Genomic DNA, 18,390 nt, shown 5'->3' with positions numbered 1-18,390 from the left:
CAACAGGCCGCGACTCGCTTAACAAGTTGGATTTTGCTGGATTTCCAATAAATGGGAAATATTATACATTTCTAGTATATATTATCATGTAAAAATAAAAAAAAGTTGAGGTCGTATATGTTACTAGCTACAGGTAAGTCCTCGACTTATAGCAGTTCGATTAGCGACCGTTCAGAGTTAGGGCGAGACTGAAAAAAAGTTGAGCGAGGACCGTTTTTCACACGTCTGACCGTCGTAGCATCCCTGCGGTCACGCAATTTACATTCGGATGCTGGACAACTGACTCATCTTTACGAAGGTCGAAGTGTGCCCCGGGGTCCCCTTTTGCGACCGCGTTACTAACTGAACAACTGCAGTGATTCACTTAACAACGGTGGCAAGAAAGGGGGCAGAAACCGCTTAACAAGAAAGAAAAGGAAAAGTTCTAGAGTGGGCCGAAAGGGACAAGTTAGGTAAAAGAAATCAAAGAGAAAGAAGACACAGATTATTATGCAATCTGGAATAAACGGTATGAATGGTTTGAGTCTAGAAATAAAGGAGAAAAATAAAGGGGAGAAATTAGAAGGTAGAGAATGTATTAGGAATGCACAATATGTAAATAACAAATATATAAGAATCTAGAAAAGTAAAGCTATTAATATTAGATCATTCAATGTAAATAAAGAAAAGGGGATGAGAAAGAAAATAAAATAACAAATGTGATATGGGGGGGAAAGGTATAAAAACGAGAGAAGACCACTAAGAAACGCTGTTTAGAAACAGGAAATATTTATATGTTATACGTTGTGTGTCTGTGAGATTGTGTAAAATAAATTTAAAAAAAAAAACATGAAAAAAAACCAAATGTCTTGCTTAACAACATAAATTTGGGGCTCAATTGCGGTCATAAGGTGAGGACTACCTGTATTCTACTGGGCCAAAAAGAAAACTAAGGCTTTTTTTCTCCTTTTTTTACTCTTTCCTCTTCCTCTTTTCCCCATTGTTTTCACTTTTCTGCCTATTTCTGTTACGTTTTGTTAAAACTAATAAAATTTGGAACCACTGCCTTGCTTAGCGACAGGAATTCTAGTCCCCATTATGGTTATAAGTTGGGGATTTACCTGTATGTCAGTTGCTTAAAGACCGAAGCGTATGAAGCCGTAAACACCACTTATTCTTCATTCGCATTATGATTCATGGTTTATTTACTGACGGAAATTCTGGCGGCAACTACGGTCCTAAGTCAAGGACACAGTAACAGACTTACTGGTTTAGTGACCCTTTGAAGTTACAACGCCACAGAAAAAAAACTGACTCAGGGCCGTTTTTCACACTTGCGACCGTTGGCAGCCTGACCGAAAATCGCGATCGCGTTATCGAAATTCAGACGCTTGGCAACTGGGTTCACACTTACGACGGTCGCGATCGTAAGTATGAACTTAGGATCCCCTTTTGCGACCTTCTGGCAAGCAAAGTCGTAAAAGGAGGCAGAGCGCGCTCAACCAATAAGTCTCGCTTAACGGCGGAAATTCGGGGCTCCCTTGTGGTCGTAAATCGAGGACGGCCTATAATCTATAGTGTTTGGGATTTAAACCAAGGCAACAGGGATCATTCAGGGACGGCTTATTCGTGTTTGGCTGAACTGGGTCACAGGAGGAGGTCCAAATCTCCAGCTGTCGTCTTGCACCGGAGATTGACAGTTCGCCTGGTTCTGTAGAGGGAGTTCTCAACTTACAACCGTTCGCTTAGTGACCGACCGTTCGAAGTTTGAATGGCACTGAAAAAAGATTGTTTTCCACCCTTACGACCGTGGTAGCATCCCCAGGGCTGCGTGATCAAAACTCAGAGCCTTGGAAAGTGGCCCCTACAGCTAGTCCTCGACTTAAAAAGGGTTCGTTTAGTGACCTTTCAAAGATTTGTGACCGTTTTTCACACTTACGACCGTTGCTAGCCTCCCACAAATGGTGATCAAAATTCAGACACTTTGGCCACCGACTCGGATTTACGACGGTTGCAGTGTCCTGGGGTCTGCACGCCATCCCCACTTTTGCGACCTTCTGACCAGCGGAGTCAATGGGGGGAAAGCCAGATTCACTTAACAACCGGGTTACTAGTTTTAATCAACTGCACGGATTCGCTTAACAACGGCGGCAAGAATTCACTGAACAGATGTTTTGCTTAGCGGCGGAACTCTGGGGCTCAACTGTGGTCGTAAGGTGAGGACTACCTGTATTTATGACGGTGGCAGTGTCCCGGGGTCACGTGATCCTGCTTTGCGACCTTCTGACGCGCATAGCCAGCGGGTAAGCCGTTTTCACAACCGTGTCACTCACTTAGCAACCGCAGGGATGAACTTAAACATGGCAAACTTAAAACATCCTTGAATCGGCCAAAGCTCACTGAACAACTGTCTCGCTTAACAAGCAAAATTTTGGGGCTCAATGGTGGTCGCAAGTCGAGGACTACCTATCATTCTCAACGACGACTAATCAACAAGTCTTCAGAGATTTTCTCCGCCTGGTTAGATGCAATTCCCCGACATAAAAATTCCCACAAAAAAGCCAAGAGAAATTACAGGCTGAAGACTAAGAAGCAGGACAAAGGAATTTGGGGTGCTCCGTGTCAGACAAATGGGCGGCCACCCCACACAACCAAATCTCGGGGGGCGCAGAAACCAAAAAGGCTGGCTCTTCTGAACAGAAGAGAAAAATCAAGAGTTGGAAGGGACCTTGGAGGTCTTCTAGTCCAACCCCCTACTCAGGCAAGAAGGCCTACAACACTTCAGACAAACGATTGTCCAATCTCTTCTTAAAAACCTCCAGCGATGGAGCAAGCCACAAACTTCCTGGTGGCAGGCTGTTCCCCTGGTTCATTGTCCCCCCAATGCCGGGAAATGTCTCCTTCGTTCCAGGTTGCTTCTGTCCTTGATGAGTTTCCATCTTTGTGAGAGAGTCCTAAGAGTTGGAAGGGACCTTAGAGGACTTCTAGTCCACCCCCCACCCCCCGCTCAAGCAAGAAACCCTATAAAACGGCTGTCCAATCTCTCCTTAAAAACCTCCAGCGACGGAGCACCCACAACTTCTGGTGGCAAGCTGTTCCACTGGCTAATTGTCCTATTAGGAAGTTTCTCCTTAACTCCAAGTTGTTTCTCTCCTTGATGAGTTTCCATCCATTGTTTCTTGTCCTGCCTTCAGGGGCTTTGGAGCAGGGGTCTCCAACCTTGGCAACTTTAAGACTTGTGGACTTCAACTCCCAGAATCCCTCAGCCAGCTTTGCTTTGCTGACTGAGGGATTCTGGGAGTTGAAGTCCACAAGTCTAAAAGTTGACAAGGTTGGAGACCCTTGCTTTGGAGAATAGGTTGACCCCCTCCACTTTATGGCAGCCCCTCAAATATTGGAAGACTGTTACCATGTTCTCCCAGTCCTTTGTTAGACTAACGGGACCTTGGAGGCCTTCTAGTCTAACCCCCGACTCAAGCAGGAGACCCTGTACCACTTCAGACAAACGATTGTCCAGTCTCTTCTTAAAAACTTCCAGTCATGAAGCGCCCATAACGTCCGGTGGCAAGCTGTTCCACTGGTTAATTGTCCTCACCGTCAGGAAGTTCCTCCTTAAAGTTCTAGGTTGCTTCTCTCCTTGGTGAGTTTCCATCTTTGCGAGAGAGTCATTAAGAGTTGGAAAGGGACCTTAGAGGACTTCTAGTCCAACCCACCCTTGCTTCTGGTCCTGCCCTCAGGTGCTTTGGAGAAGAAGTCACCATCTGAATGAGTTGATACCACCCTCTCTTCTCTGGGGCAGCCCCTCAAATATTGGAAGACTGCTATCATGTCCCCCTGGTCCTTCTTTTCATTAATTTACAGATACCCAATTCAGCATGCGCAAAAGGCCAGGCGCATGCATGGACGGGGCACGTGCGAGCCAACTGCGCGCATGTGCTCACGTTTGTAAACCGGTAGGGAAAGTAAGCGAATACTACCCCTGGTTTTAGCCTCCGGTCCCCTGACCGTCTCAACTGGAACCCTGCTAAGGGGTTACCCCAAAGAAGAGGGAATTGAGCTACTTCTCCAAAGTAGCTGGAGAAGAAGCAACGGATGGAAACGGATCAAGGAGAGAAGCAACCTAGAACTTAAGGAGAAATTTCCTGCGGGTGAGGACAAGTACAGCCAGTGGAACAGCTTGCCACCAGAAGTTCGAGAAGCAACCTAGAACCAAGAAGAAATTTCTTGACAAGTGAGGACAATTACAGCCAGTGGAACAGCTTGCCACCAGAAGTTGAGAAGCAACCTAGAACCCAAGGAGAAATTTCCTGACATCGAGAACAATTACAGCCAGTGGAACAGCTTGCCACCAGAAGTTGAGAAGCAACTTAGAACCCAAGGAGAAATTTCCTGACAAGTGAGGACAATTATTTTATTGGGGTTATTTATATTTTAATGTTTTAAATTGTTTTAAATTTGGCCACCTTATAATATGTTTTGTTTTAATTTCTTTTAATGTTTATACTGTGATTTTTACTTGGCTGTACACCGCCCTGAGTCCTTCGGGAGAAGGGCGGTATAAAAATTGAATAAAATAAAATAAATAAAAAATACAGCCAGTGGAACACCTTGCCACCAGAAGTTGAGAAGCAAGCTAGAACCCAAGGAGAAATTTCCTGACAAGTGAGGACAATTACAGCCAGTGGAACAGCTTGCCTCCAGAAGTTGTGAATGCTCCAACGCTGGAATTTTATTTTTATTTATTTATTTATTTATTTTAAAAAAAGATTTTGGAAGGAGGAGGAGGAGGAGGAGAACCCACCCTGGGCGAACCCCCGAGGAGGAGGATTCTGGTTTTGGTGACCTTAGGAGACCTCCGCCAATCCTTCTTGCAATGCCGCCCGGGAGACAGAAAAAAATGGGAGGGGGAGAAACCTTTAACAATCCCTCTTTGAGCCTCTGACTCCTCCACTCCCAGCTTGCATGCCAAGGAAACGCAGGGTGGGGAGAGGGCTCCGGTACAAATTTGCATGTCCCCCACCCTCCGTGCGCGTGTGTGTTTTTGTGTGTGCGTGTGTGTTTTCTCACTCTCTCTGTCTGTCTCTGTTTCTGAACTCCATGGAGTGGCCAACTCGTGCCTTCTTTCTCAAGCTCTCCAGGGCCCTCTTCAATGGGAAAGAGGACCCCACCCAACTCTCCCCTCCCTCCAAAGGCCCGCCAGGCAGGCAAGACCAAGCACATTCGCTGCTGCCTCCTCTTCCCTCGGCTCACCTGCCCCTTCCCAGAATTCCTTCCACCTTACACAAACAGGAGGCGAGGATGCTACGTTCCTCACCTCGGGGTCCTCCCGGGCCTTTGAGCCACACCTTCCCTCTCTCTTCGGATCTCGCCCCTCTCCCCTCCCTCGCACAAAAAAATAATAATTAAATATCTTTCTTCACTTTCATTGCTCTCCAGGTACCTAAAAAGCTTACGGTGTTTACCTGCTGATTCAGGCAGAGAATTATGGGTTGGTTTTATTTGATTTCCCCCCCCAAAAAATAGCCACTACCACTTAGCAACCATGATGGCCAACCTAGGGCACGCGTGCTCAAAGCGGCACGTGAAGCCGTGTCGCCCGGCACGCGCAGCCTTGCCTGTTCGTCTTTCTGGGTTTCTGGCGCACATGCGCGCACGATGATCAGCTGTCCTTGACGCGCAAGACAGTGCCAAAAACTGGTGCAGATGATCGTTGGGGGCACATGCACGCTAGAACCCAGTTCGGTTTTTCCGGAGCGCAATCCCTTCGCGCGCAGGGCAGTGCCAAAAACCGGAGTGTGCATACACACCGGTCAGCTGATTGTCGGGAGCTCATGCACGCCAGAACCCAGTTCGGTTTTTCCGGAGCGCGATCCCTTCGCGTGCAGGGCAGTGCCAAAAACCGGAGTGTGCATACACACCTGTCAGCTGATTGTCGGGAGCTCATGCACGCCAGAACCCAGAAGTTCGGCTTTCCCGGAGCGCGCAGGGCAGTGCCGAAAACCGGAGTGTGCATACACACCGGTCAGCTGATTGTCGGGAGCTCATGCACGCCAGAACCCAGAAGTTCGGCTTTCCCGGAGCGCAATCCCTTCGCGCGCAGGGCAGTGCCGAAAACCGGAGTGTGCATACACACCGGTCAGCTGATTGTCGGGAGCTCATGCACGCCAGAACCCAGAAGTTCGGCTTTCCCGGAGCGCAATCCCTTCGCGCGCAGGGCAGTGCCGAAAACCGGAGTGTGCATTCACCGGTCAGCTGATTGTCGGGAGCTCATGCACGCTATAACCCAGAAGTTCGGCTTTCCTGGAGCGCGGCCCTGATGAACGTTTGCGCGCGTGCCGTTTCCACTCGCCATCACTGACTTAAGAGGGTTTAAGGACCTGCCTGGATAGATGGATGGATGGATGGATGAAAGGGAGGCATTTCAATTTCCTGACAGGTATTCAAATAATTTTCTTCCTCTCTTGTAGCCTCGAAAGTTAAGCCCAGTAGGGTAAAAATGGTTCTCCATCGGCCAGGAGATAGTTCGTAATTTCGCTCGTTTTTTTTTTTAAAAAAGGGAATATCAGCCTTTGTGAAAGCAGAGATCCAATGTGGTCCTTAGAAAGCCCAGGAGACCTTTAATTGGTGGTGGCATCTACAGCCAGGGGTCTCCAACCTTGGCAACTTTAAGCCTGGAGGACTTCAACTCCCAGAATTCCCCAGCCAGCTTTGCTGGCTGGGGTATTCTGGGAGTTGAAGTCCTCCAGGCTTAAAGTTGCCAAGGTTGGAGACCCCTGATCTACAGGCAGTCCTTGACTTACAACCGTTTGCTGAGTGACCGTTCAGAGTTACAACGGCAGTGAAAAATGGGACCGATGACCGTTTTTCAGACTACTTGTGACCGTTGCAACATCAAAGGATGTTCAAGAGATCAAAATTCACAAGCTTGGCAACTGACTCGTATTTATGACCATCACCAGGTCGCAAGGTCCCCTTCTGTGACCTTCTGGCAAGCGGAGACAATGGGGAAGCCAGATTCCCTTAACAGCCGTGTTGCTAACTTAAAAACTGCAGGGGTTCACTTAACAGCCGCGGCAAGAAAGGTTGTAAAAATGCGGCAAAACTCGCTTAAGAAATGTCTCACTTAGCGACAGAAACTTTGGGCTCAATTGTGGTCGTAAATCGAGGACCAATTGTATTCGCTATTATTTCAAAGGGGAGAAAACAAGAATTTGACTCAAGCATAAATGTTAGTTACTGCTTGATCCTGCAAAAGTATTACCTTTGAACTCACTTTCCTGACATCTAGACAAAAATCACTTTTCAGAATCGCAAAAACTCCCCCCGCGGTGAAATTTTGCCATGTCCAAAGAGAGATGCAAGATCTCTCAATCTTCTGCAACCCCAAGACACATATGTCTCCGATTGCTGGACCCATTTTTTAGATTCTCCAGGGTTTCTTCAATTTTCTTCCCCTCCTTCTCCTAAGTGCTTATACTCCGAAAAAGAGAGAGTGAGAGAGTGAAAGAGAGAGAGCAAGAAAGAAAGAGCAAGAAAACAGAAATAAAGAAAGAGAGAAAGGAAGAAAGAAGAAAGGAAGAAAGAGAAAGAAAGAAAGAAAAGGAAGGAAGGAAGGAAGGAAGGAAGGAAGGAAGAAGAAAGAAAGAAAGAAAGAAAGAAAGAAAGAAGAAAGAAAGAAAGAAAGGAAGGAAAGACAGAAGAAAGAGAGAAAGGAGAAAGGAAGAAGAGAAAGAAAGAAAAGGAGGAAGGAAGGAAGGAAGGAAGGAGAAAGGAAAAGAAGGAAGGAAGGAAGGAAGGAAGAAAGAAAAAAAAGGAAGAAAGGAAAAAGGAAGAAAGAGGAAGGAAGAAAAGGAGGAAGGAAAGACAGAAGAAAGAGAAAGGAAAAAGGAAGAGAAAGGAAGAAAAGAAGGAAGGAAGGAAGGAAGGAAGGAAGGAAGGAAGGAAGGAAGGAAGAAAGAAAGAAAGAAAGAAAGAAAAGAAAGAAAGAAAGAAGAAAGGAAGGAAGAAAGAAAAGGAAGAAAGAGGAAGGAAGAAAAGGAGGAAGGAAGGAAAGACAGAAGAAAGAGAGAAAGAAAAGAAAGAAAGAAAAGAAAGAGAAAGGAAGGAGAAAGGAAGAAAGAGAAAGAAAGAAAAGGAAGGAAGGAAGAAGGAAGGAAGGAAAGAAAGGAAGAAAGAGGAAAAAGGAAGGAAGGAAAGAAAGAAAGAAAGAAAGAGGAAAAATGAAGGAAGGAAGGAAAGAGAGAAAGAAAGAAAGAAAGAAAGAAAGAAAGAAAGAAAGAAAGAAAGAAAGAGAAAGACAGGAGAAAGGAAGAAAGAGAAAGAAAGAAAAGGAGGAAGGAAGGAAGGAAAGAAAGAAAGAAAGGAAAAGGAAGAAAAGAAAAAGGAAGAAAGAAAGAAAAGGAGGAAGAAAGGAAGGAAGGAAGGAAAGAAAGAATCCACTCTCTTATGATCAACCATTTCATTCCATCCTCCTCTAACTTCAAATTCACTTTTATTTCACACCGATCCTTGTATTAATCAATTCCTGATTGATTACAAGCCAGCAGGAAAAATTCCCAATGCCAAGAAGGACCAACCAGAGAAAGAATTCCGACCAGCCATTCAAGCCAAGCACAATACAAGGTAGCTCTCGGCTTACAAACATTCGTTCAGGGACCTTTTGAAGTTACCAATGGCACTGAAAAAAGTGACTTACAGCCATTTTTCACACTTACGACCCCTGTAGCATCCCCTCGGTCACATGATCAAAATTCGGACGCTTGGCAACTGGCTCGTATTTATGACGGTTGCAGTGTGCCCGGGGTCACGTGATCCCCTTTTGCGACCTTCCAAGAAGCAGGGGGAAGCCAGATTCACTTAACAATTGTGTTACTTGTAGTGTTTCACTTAACAACTGTGGCAAGAAAGGTCATAAAATGGGGCAAAACTCACTTAACAACCGTCTCGCTTAGCCATGGAAATTCTCGGCTCCATTGTCACAAGTCGAGGACTCCCTCGAATTCTGCCGACAGTATGGACCAATCAGAGACCGAGTCCACAGAGGGCCCAAAACCCCGTAACTTAGCTTAATCGTGGCTTGCTGAATAAGCACCCGGCCTAAAAATGCTGGGCTCCTTCACAGGCTAAGTTCAAACCGAGCCAACTAGTTTATGGCTTCTGTCAACGCACTTAAAATAATTCTCAGTTCGGCCTGCTTTTTAGAAAGTATACTTTATTTTAGGGCAAGGATGGTAACTGCACAGCCGTTACTCTTTGAGCAGAAAGTCCCAGATTCGGCGTCTCCATCTGAGGTTTGGAAATCCCCAGATGAAAAACCATCATCTCTGACACTTCACAGTCATTTCAAACCACAATGAGAGCTAAGTAAGCCCCCGACTGGTGCATAATAGGCGGCCTCAGATGTTCTTCTGAAATTCTCCACCAATAGCACCAGCATCCTTGCTTCCCTGTATCCTCTGGTCCTCTCCAAAGTCATCATGCACCTCACAATCCTGCTCCCCCATACGGTGTGTGTGTGTGTGTGTGTGTTTGTATGTCTTTGGTTATTCGGGTTTTCTCCCGCGTAAAATTGGAAGTGTCTTGGCGACGTTTCGACGAAGTCTCATTCGTCATCTTCAGGCTGGTGTTATCAGCTTCGTGCTTCTAGGAGCAATGTGTGATCGCAGCTGTTTCTTCCTTTTAACTGCTAGTGGGGGTTTGAACTGATTGGTTGGGGGTTTGGCTGTGCTCTGATTGGATGGTGGGGTTGGCTGTGCTCTTGATTGGATGGGGGTGTGTTCTGTTTGGAGGGGGGGCTTGGTTGTGTTCAGGTTAGTCTGAGTTGCAGGGGGATTTGAGTTGGTGAGCTGCATTGCAGTTGTTTGGCTTCGCGTTCGTGGCCGTGCTACATCTTCATGGTGGGTGTCAGTCTGCTGCATGTATGGATTGGAGGGGTTTGGAATGGCTAATGATGCACCAGCCTGAAGATGACGAATGAGACTTCGTCGAAACGTCGCCAAGACACTTCCAATTTTACGCGAGAGAAAACCCAAATAACCAAACACCTACATACAAACACCCGCAAAAACCTCAGAAAACAAACAAATAAATAAATATATATATATATATATATATATATAGGTCTTTGGTTGTTCGGGTTTTCTCCGTGTAAAATTGGAAGTGTCTTGGCGGCGTTTCGAAGTCTCATTCGTCATCTTCAGGCTTCAGCTTCGTGCTTCTGGGAGCAACCAAAGGCCTACATACAAACACCCGTGAAAACCTCAGCAAACAAATATATATATATATATATATATATATATATATATATATATATATATATATATATATATATATATATATATATATATATATATATATATATATATATATATATATATATATATATATATATATATATATATATATATATATATATATATATATATATATATATATATATAGGTCTTTGGTTGTTCGGGTTTTCTCCCGTCTCATTCGTCATCTTCAGGCTTCAGCTTCGTGCTTCTGGGAGCAATGTGTGATCGCAGCTGTTTCTTCCTTTTAACTGCTAGTGGGGTTTGAACTGATTGGGTGGGAGCTTGGCTGTGCTCTGATTGGATGGGGTTTTCTGTGCTCTGATTGGCTGGGGTGTGTCCTGTGTTGGTGGGGGCTTGGTTGTGCTCAGTCTAGTCTGTGCTGCAGGGGATTTGAGCTGGTGAGCTGCACAGCTGTTGTTTGGCTTTGTGGTCGTGCTACATCTTCATAGTGGGTGTCAGTCTGCTGCATGTATGGATTGGAGGGTTTGAAATGGCTAATGTTGCAGCTGCGGTCTGGCTTCTGGTCCTTGGTCGTGCTTCATGATCAGTGTGGGTTTGGGTCTGCTTTCTGGGTGGATGTGCGGTGGTGACATCCTGTGTGGACCTTGTGAGTGTGGGTCTGGTGTCATTCCTCGTGTTAGGGACTCGTTTGTCAATAAGGGCGGGTTTCCAAATGGCTGGTAGGCGGGAGGTGTCATCTCGTTTGTTCATGCTGTGTGGGCGTTTTTCTATCTCAATGGCTTCTCTGATTATTCTGTTGTTAAAGTGTTCAGTTTTGGCGATAGTTCTGGTCTTTTTAAAGTCAATATCATGTCCTGTGACTTTAAAGTGTTGGACCAGGGAAGAAGTTGGTTCCTCTTTTTTGAATGAGTTCTTGTGTTCTTCAATGCGTGCACTTATTCTTCTGTTGGTTTGTCACCAGCTCAAATCCCCCTGCAGCACAGATTAGACTGAGCACAACCAAGCCCCCACCAACACAGGACACACCCCCAGCCAATCAGAGCACAGAAAAAACCCCATCCAATCAGAGCACAGCCAAGCTCCCACCCAATCAGTTCAAACCCCCACTAGCAGTTAAAAGGAAGAAACAGCTGCGATCACACATTGCTCCCAGAAGCACGAAGCTGAAGCCTGAAGATGACGAATGAGACTTCGTCGAAACGTCGCCAAGACACTTCAATTTTACGGGAAAACCCGAACAACCAAAGACCTATATACAAACACCGTGAAAACCTCAGAAAACAAATATATATATATATATATATATATATATATATATATATATATATATATATATATATATATATATATATATATATATATATATAAAACTTTAATATATATATATATTAATATATATCACTATCGCTATAATCCTCGAACGTAAACCAGCATACAGACAAACATACAATGCAGGGAGGCTGAAATCAATGTCCCAAGGCCTTCCGGAAACATGACACTCATTGCACTAAACCCAGATTCTGACACAGTTGACCTGGGTCAGGAGTCAGCAACCTGTGGCTCTGGAGCCACATGTGGCTCTTTCGGCCCTCTGCTATGGCTCCGTCTCTCAACATATGCATCACAACCGCCAATACGTGACACCCACCGGCACACGATTTATTGAGCTTTTCAACCGCCGGTAGGCCAACCATGGATAAATCCAAGAAAAGTTTCAGAATGTTTAATTCAATTACATATGCTTGTTTTGTGGCCGCCCATCCGGCCCTCACGAGATCAATCGGAAATTAGAAATCAAATGTAAATAAGTGTACATCGTGCATTACTTCTACTTTAAAGGCAACTATTTTTTTTTTTCAATTTATATATGTGCACGTGGGGAGTGCCTATGTATCTTCACAGCCTTATTAGTTTGGCCTTCTCAGCAAGAGTTCCAGTTTCTTTGTCACCTGAGGAAAATTAATCGCCCACCTTTGCGATAGAGAATTCTTGAAACTGTGTTTTTCTTGGCACTTTCAGCCCTCTGGACTTTATACAGTAGTGGCCAAAATTGTGGAAATTTTTTGGGGAAAATGTATTTTCTAAAAGTAGCTAATAACACCACTTTTTTTTTCTTGGAGTAGTACCATCAAATTATATATCAATGGAAAGATAATTTAATCAAGAATGTAATGCAATAACTTTTATGAAGAATTTGCTATTAGAACAGCAGTTACAGTATGAAGAAGAAAAGTGAAACACGTAGAAAAAACGAGATATACAAAAATTATCACCATGTCAGTTAATATTTAGTTGGGTAACCTTTAGTATGAATTACGGCCTTACGTCTTCCCATGGAGCGAACCAAGTCTTTTTGTTCTGCAGCTGTTATAATGTGAAACCAAGATTGAGTGATGGCTTCTATTAACTGGGTTTTATTGCTGGGTCGCTTCTGACTAACAAGTTTCTTTAGTCGGCTCCATAGATTTTCAATTGGGTTAAGATCTGGGCTATTCCCAAGCCATTCCAGCAGTGGAATAGGATTCTCTTGAAACTCCAAAAAAAAAAAAGTGGTGTTATTAGCCATCAAATCTCAAAAATACACTTTTCCCAAAAGGTTTCCACAATTTTGGCCGCTACTGTAAAAGAACCTTTGAGGGAAAAGGTAAACTATAAAAGACAAAGTCATCAGGAGACAGCAGGGCCAAAATTGATTCGATCCAATGTCCTTTCTCAGGGAGTAAAGAGAGATGAAGCTTTCGGGTTACGCAGCCTGCCTGAATCCAGGAAGGCCTCGACTTACAACCGATTCGTTTAGTGACCGTTCAAAGTTCCCGCAGCACAGGAAAAAGTGACTTAGGACTGTTTCCCCCACTTACAGGACAGCTGCAGCATCCCCATGGTCACGGGATCAAAATTCGGATGCTTGACAATGGACTCCTATTTACGACGGTTGCAGTGTCCTGGGGGTTACGTGATTCCCTTTTGCGACCGTCTGACAAGCAAAGTCAACAAGGGGACGCCAGATTCACCTTAAGCACCGTGTGGCTAACCTTAACCATTGCAGTTATTCGCCTTCACAACTGTGGCAAGGGAGGTCGTAAAACGGGGCAAACCTGACTTTAAACAACTGTCCTGCTTAGCAACCTAAATGTTGCACTTAGTTGTGGTCTTAAGGTCAAGGCACCTTCTGTAAGTTTCTGAACTCCACGTCGCGGGTAAAACCTGGATTGGTTTAGAAAACCATCATCTGCTCTAAGCAATTTTGCTGCGGGTCATTTCTCACCTCTCCCTCTTTCTCTTTGTCTTTCACACCCCACAACAGCTCTCCGTTGTAGCCTTCCTCAGCAGTGTACTCTCCACATATTCACTACACACCTGATAAAAAGGTTCACCGATCATAGTCCACTTTGCGATAAAAAACGGCTTCGTCTTTAAACAACACTTTCCTTTTTCCTCTGGCAAATAACTTCCCTTTCTGCCCCTCCAAACTCTCCCCATAGCCATCACCCTTGGATGGAAAACGGCCAACGGGAGGCCGGATCGGAGGCCCGGATTCGAATCCCGTCCACAGCTTCTCTTTTCTACTCTCCACACCTAAGAGGTGCTCCCCGGTGAGGAGAAAAATAAAATCTTATCCAAGGTACCCAGGAAGCGGTTGTTGTTGGTTTTTTTTTTTTTCAAAGCACTTAAAATTACTTCTCCGTTCCAAAATAAACCTGTTTCTGTCTCTCTCCTGCATCTTGGAAAACGACTAAAGGTTTGGGGAGAACTTTTTGTTTTGGAATCTCGCCTCCGTTTTTGCAGGTACCAGCCGGGGAAATAAATGCAAATAAAATGTAGTCCTGGCCTTACAGCCATTCGTTTAGTGACCTTCCAAAGTTACAACAGGCCTGTGAAGAAAAGGACACGACAGCTGTTCACCCTTAGGGACCATCGCAGGACCCTGGGTTTTGTGATCGCAATTCAGGTGTGCTTGGCCACTGGCACAGGTTCATGACTGTTGCAGTGTCCCTATCCCACCCACCCACCCACTCAGGCTCGTGTCCTCGCCTGTTGTGACCTCCTGAAAAAAGCCAAGTCAATGCCAGATTCACTTTACAACCGCGTCCACTAACTGAACCCCTGCGAACGGATTCATTCCAACCCCCGTCCTGCGGCAAGCGAGGTCGTAAGCCGGGAACAAAACACACAGCGGCCTCGGCTCAGCCTTAGAAAATCTGTGGCTCCCTTGTGGGTCGTTAAGTCGAGGACTCCCTGTACAGCCCTGGTAGCTTTTTTTTTTTTTTTTGCAATTCTGCCAGCCCTAGGGGCAGGAGGGGCCGTCAAGAGAGCTGGGCTGCAAAACCCGCGATGCCAGTCCCGTCAGGAAGCAGCAGGGCTTTCGTCCCACCCTGCAGGGGTGTCGTGACGGAAGACGGCAGCGTGGAGGTCTCCCTCTTGAGCCAGCCTGGGACTCTTTTCAAAGGCTGGAAAGGAAGGCCCGAAACCTGCAGGACTCCAAGCCGGGCATTTCCTGGTTGGCCACCTGGCTGCTTACCTGTCCTGCAGGTGCCCTACCACCTGCGTCATCCAGCCAGGGAGGTGGGGGGGGGGCAAGGGGAAGAGAGACAGGCCAGGTTTCTGGGGAACCCAATGGGGGTCCTCCATGGGCCATGAGCCTGGCAAGTCCCCCCCCCACAGGCCCCCCCCTCCCTTAAAAGTTTGAACCCCAATTTTGGGATGACTTATTATCCCCACTTGGGGTGCTCAGGAAACTCTTCAGTTTTATGTCTTTCAACCCCACCCCACCTCAGCCGGCTTCCCCTGCCCTTGCAGGCCCCGAAAAGAAAGCCTGGGGGCCCGCTTGAGCCTCGGCGCGGGTCTCGCGCTAGGCCTCGCATCCCCGGCCTCGCCTAGCCGGCGCGCCCGGGGACCCCACCTCTCCCCTCGGGGAAGGGGTTGACGTGGGTCCCGCTCGAGCGCCTTCCCTTCCTCCCTCCCCCCCCTCCCTCTCTCCCACGGCCGCCATTGGCCGAAGCGGAGGCCGGAGGGGGAGAAGGAGGGGAAGAAAAAAAAAAAAAAAGACGCAGGCGCGCTCGCCATTGGCCGGCGGCGGCGCCTGTCAACACGCCTCCCCGCGGCAGGGCCGCTCGCGCGGGGCATCCCGGGAGACGTAGTCGCCGGCCTAGTTTGCACCTGCAGGCCTAAGAGGCCGGGAAGACTACAACTCCCAAGCAGCCTTCTGTCCTTCTCTCTCTCTCTCTCTCTCTCTCTCTCCCAGGGCTTTGCAAGCCCCCTCCCTTAAAAAAATACATATCCTGCCCCCCCCCCCCAGGCCAGTACAACGTAGGCAACGCAAGCACGGAATTACTTGCAAAAGGTCGGCCGAGGCAAATAAAATAAAATAAAAATAAAATAATAATAATAATAATAATAATAAAAGAGAGAGAGAGCGAGCAAGGCCGGGCGAGGAGGGGGCGGAAAGTTCTGCCCCGCTTCCCTTCCCTGCCCTGCCCTGCCGCCTCCCTCCCCGCGCGATTGCAAACCCGCGCTCTTCCCACCCCACCGCCTCCCTTCGCCCGAAGAGCAACTGGGACACCCAAACCCCCCTCGCATCTCCCCCCCTCCCCTTTTTTTTGCATCGATCACTTTCCCTTTTTTTTTTTTTTTGCAAGCCGCCTGCTTGCAAATGCAACGCCCTCCTTCCCCCTTTCCCCTCCTTCTTTCCCCACCCACCCCAACCCACCTCGATCCACCACCACCCTTTCCCCCCGCCTAGCCAGGGCCACCTAGGGACACATTCGGCCCAAGCCAAGCCAAACCCCCCCCACCCCGTTCCTCTTCCTCCTCCTCTTCCTCCTCCTTTGCAATTCCACCCACCCCCTCACCTCTTTCCAAAGCCGCCCCACGCGCGTTTGCTGCCCATTACCCCCACCCCTCCACGCGCTTTCCCCGACCCGCAGGTGATCCGGAACCAAGAAAAGTTGAGCTTGGCCCCCAAAGTCGCCCGCAGGACTTTGGGTGCAAGAAACCCCACTTCTTCTCTCTCTAACCAACCAGCATTAACCTCCTCCTCCTCACCCCCCCCCCAAAAAAAAGTCCCCCCTCCCCCTCCCCATGGAAATTTCCCCCAAGCGTGGCTGGCTGGCTTGCTTGCTGGCTGTTCCTTACCTTCTTGGTCCGCGCGGGGGTCTTTGGGGGGGTTGGTTGCAGGCGGAGGCGGAGGGTCGGGGAAGGGAAGGGGTGGGGGGTGGACGGGCAGCAGCAGCCAGGCGCGTCCGGCCTCCCGCTCTGGCTGGCTGGCTGGCTGGCTGTGCCTTGCTCGCCCGCCTGCCTGCCTGCCCTGCCTGTAACAGTAGATGCAAAGCCCCGTATGATGCCGTGAACTCCCTTCCTGGTTGCTCTCCGGGCGAAAGAGGGGTCCCTCCCTTCTCTTAAAGGTGCAGCCGCCGCCGCCGCCGAGCGCTTCCTTGGCGGGGGCATTCAAACACCAATTCTCAGCCTCATCGTCCTTATCCCCAAAAAACGAAAAAAAGAAATTGCTTGGGTTGCTTGGAATGGGATTGCAGCAAATGAGAAGGAAGGGAGAGACGACCCCCCTACCACCCTCCCCAGTCACCCACCCACCCACCCACCCATTATCAACCCCAGGGGTCCTAGCTTTTGCAAAAGCCGCCCGTTTTCTGCCACGTCTCCCGCCGCGCTCCGTGCCAAGGGCGCGCACACACACACAGTATACACACAAATACACACAGCCTGGCCGGGAAGGGGGGGCTGCTTGGCTTCTCTCTCTGTGTGTGTGTGTGTTTGTGTGTGTGTGTGTGTATGTGTGCCCTGGCCCGTCTCCCCTCCCCTCCCTTCCCTTCCCTTCCCCAGCAGCTCGGCCGATCGGCAGGGGACCCTTCCCCTCCCTTCCCACCCAGCCACCCACCCACCCACCCGGAGGCGAGGCTCAAAGGCAAAGAGGGCTCGCCGGGTTATCTCAACCCCGACAGGCCGGGCAAGGCTGTGCCCAAAAAAGAGAGAGAGAGAGAGAGAGGGAGGGAAAAAGAGAGAAGAGCCAGCCGCTTCTCCTTTTGCACGCCCGTCCGTCCCTGGGCTTTGGTGTGTGTGTTGTGTTTTTTTTTTTGCACGCGCGTTTGGTACACGCGCGCGCGGACCCCGCCGCGCTTCGCGGGTGGGGATGGGGAGCCCGGTGGAAGAGAGGGTGACCCCCCCCCATACACACACAACACACACACACAAACACACACCGAGAGACAAGCAGTCCAAGTAGAGTCCGACGCGCACTTTTGCAAAGTGGTGCGAAGTTTCTCTGTGCCATCTATAGATATATTTATATATATATGTGGGTCTGCGCGTGCTTTTTGGTGTTCATTGGTTTATGGGTATTTTTGTCCCGTTCGTGGAACGTGTGGATTGGAGCGGGGTCACCACCCCACCACCCCTTTGCCAGGAAAGCCCCCCAATTATTTAATGCGTGGCCGGTTGGTGCCCCGTTCAAAGCGAACGGGCAAGTGTCAGTCTTGGTTTTAATACTTCGCTCAAGCGCGGACCTCTCGCGCAGCGAGCGGCAGGTGGCTGGGGACTACATAGCCCATGCGCCAAGGCCAGGCCCAGGGTTTCCAAGCCGCTTTGCGGGAAGGACCGCGGCGATCCGTCCCTGGGAGGAGTGTGGGGGAAAAGGGAGGAACAGGGGGGAAGGGAAGGGGCTGCGATCCGCCGCGGGGTTTTTCCGCGCTGGGTGGGTTGCGGGGGGAGGTAAAGGAGATCTGGGTGGGTGGATCGGGTCCCTTTTGGGCCGGGGAGCGAAAGGAGGAGGAGAAGCGCGTTCCCACGTGCAGGCAGAGCGGATCCTCGCAAAGCACAAACAAGGCCGGTGAAAGTGACCCAGCCGGTCACTTTGATCTAAAAATAGGTTGGGATGAAACGGCGGGGCTTGGCTCGTTGAAGTTATTTGCATGCTTGGGTGGAACCAAGAACCCTGCGAGGTAGGCCACTTTTATATCTCCTTTCTGCAGATGGGTTCGGTTGGCCTCTTTAAGTACCAGGGCTGGGAGGGAGGGAGGGAGGGAGAGATTTCCAAATGTCACCCTGCTCTTTAATGTTAACCCATCCCTTTCTGTGTTATTTGGAATAAATCGAGCAGGGGGTTGGACTAGAAGACCTCCAAGGTCCCTTCCAACTGTATTAT

The 18,390-nt window shown here is 48.3% G+C and overlaps 1 protein-coding gene across 1 annotated transcript in view; it reads right to left on the bottom strand.

Annotated features, from left to right (window-relative positions):
• Positions 1-16,727, bottom strand: part of ZBTB7A (zinc finger and BTB domain containing 7A) — an 88,328-nt gene extending 71,601 nt beyond the window's left edge. Inside the window, exon 1 of the mRNA XM_058163626.1 lies at positions 16,368-16,727. Coding sequence (XP_058019609.1) covers positions 16,368-16,679 — 312 coding nt within the window. The 5' untranslated portion in view covers positions 16,680-16,727. The remainder of the gene's footprint in view (positions 1-16,367) is intronic.
• Between the last annotated feature and the right edge of the window lie 1,663 nt (positions 16,728-18,390).

Source organism: Ahaetulla prasina, chromosome 1 (assembly GCF_028640845.1).
Source record: "Ahaetulla prasina isolate Xishuangbanna chromosome 1, ASM2864084v1, whole genome shotgun sequence".
In the NCBI taxonomy this organism is placed as follows: Eukaryota; Metazoa; Chordata; class Lepidosauria; order Squamata; family Colubridae; genus Ahaetulla; species Ahaetulla prasina.
The sequence above is the reverse complement of the archived record's forward strand: the minus strand, read 5'-3'. Positions and strand labels throughout refer to the sequence as shown.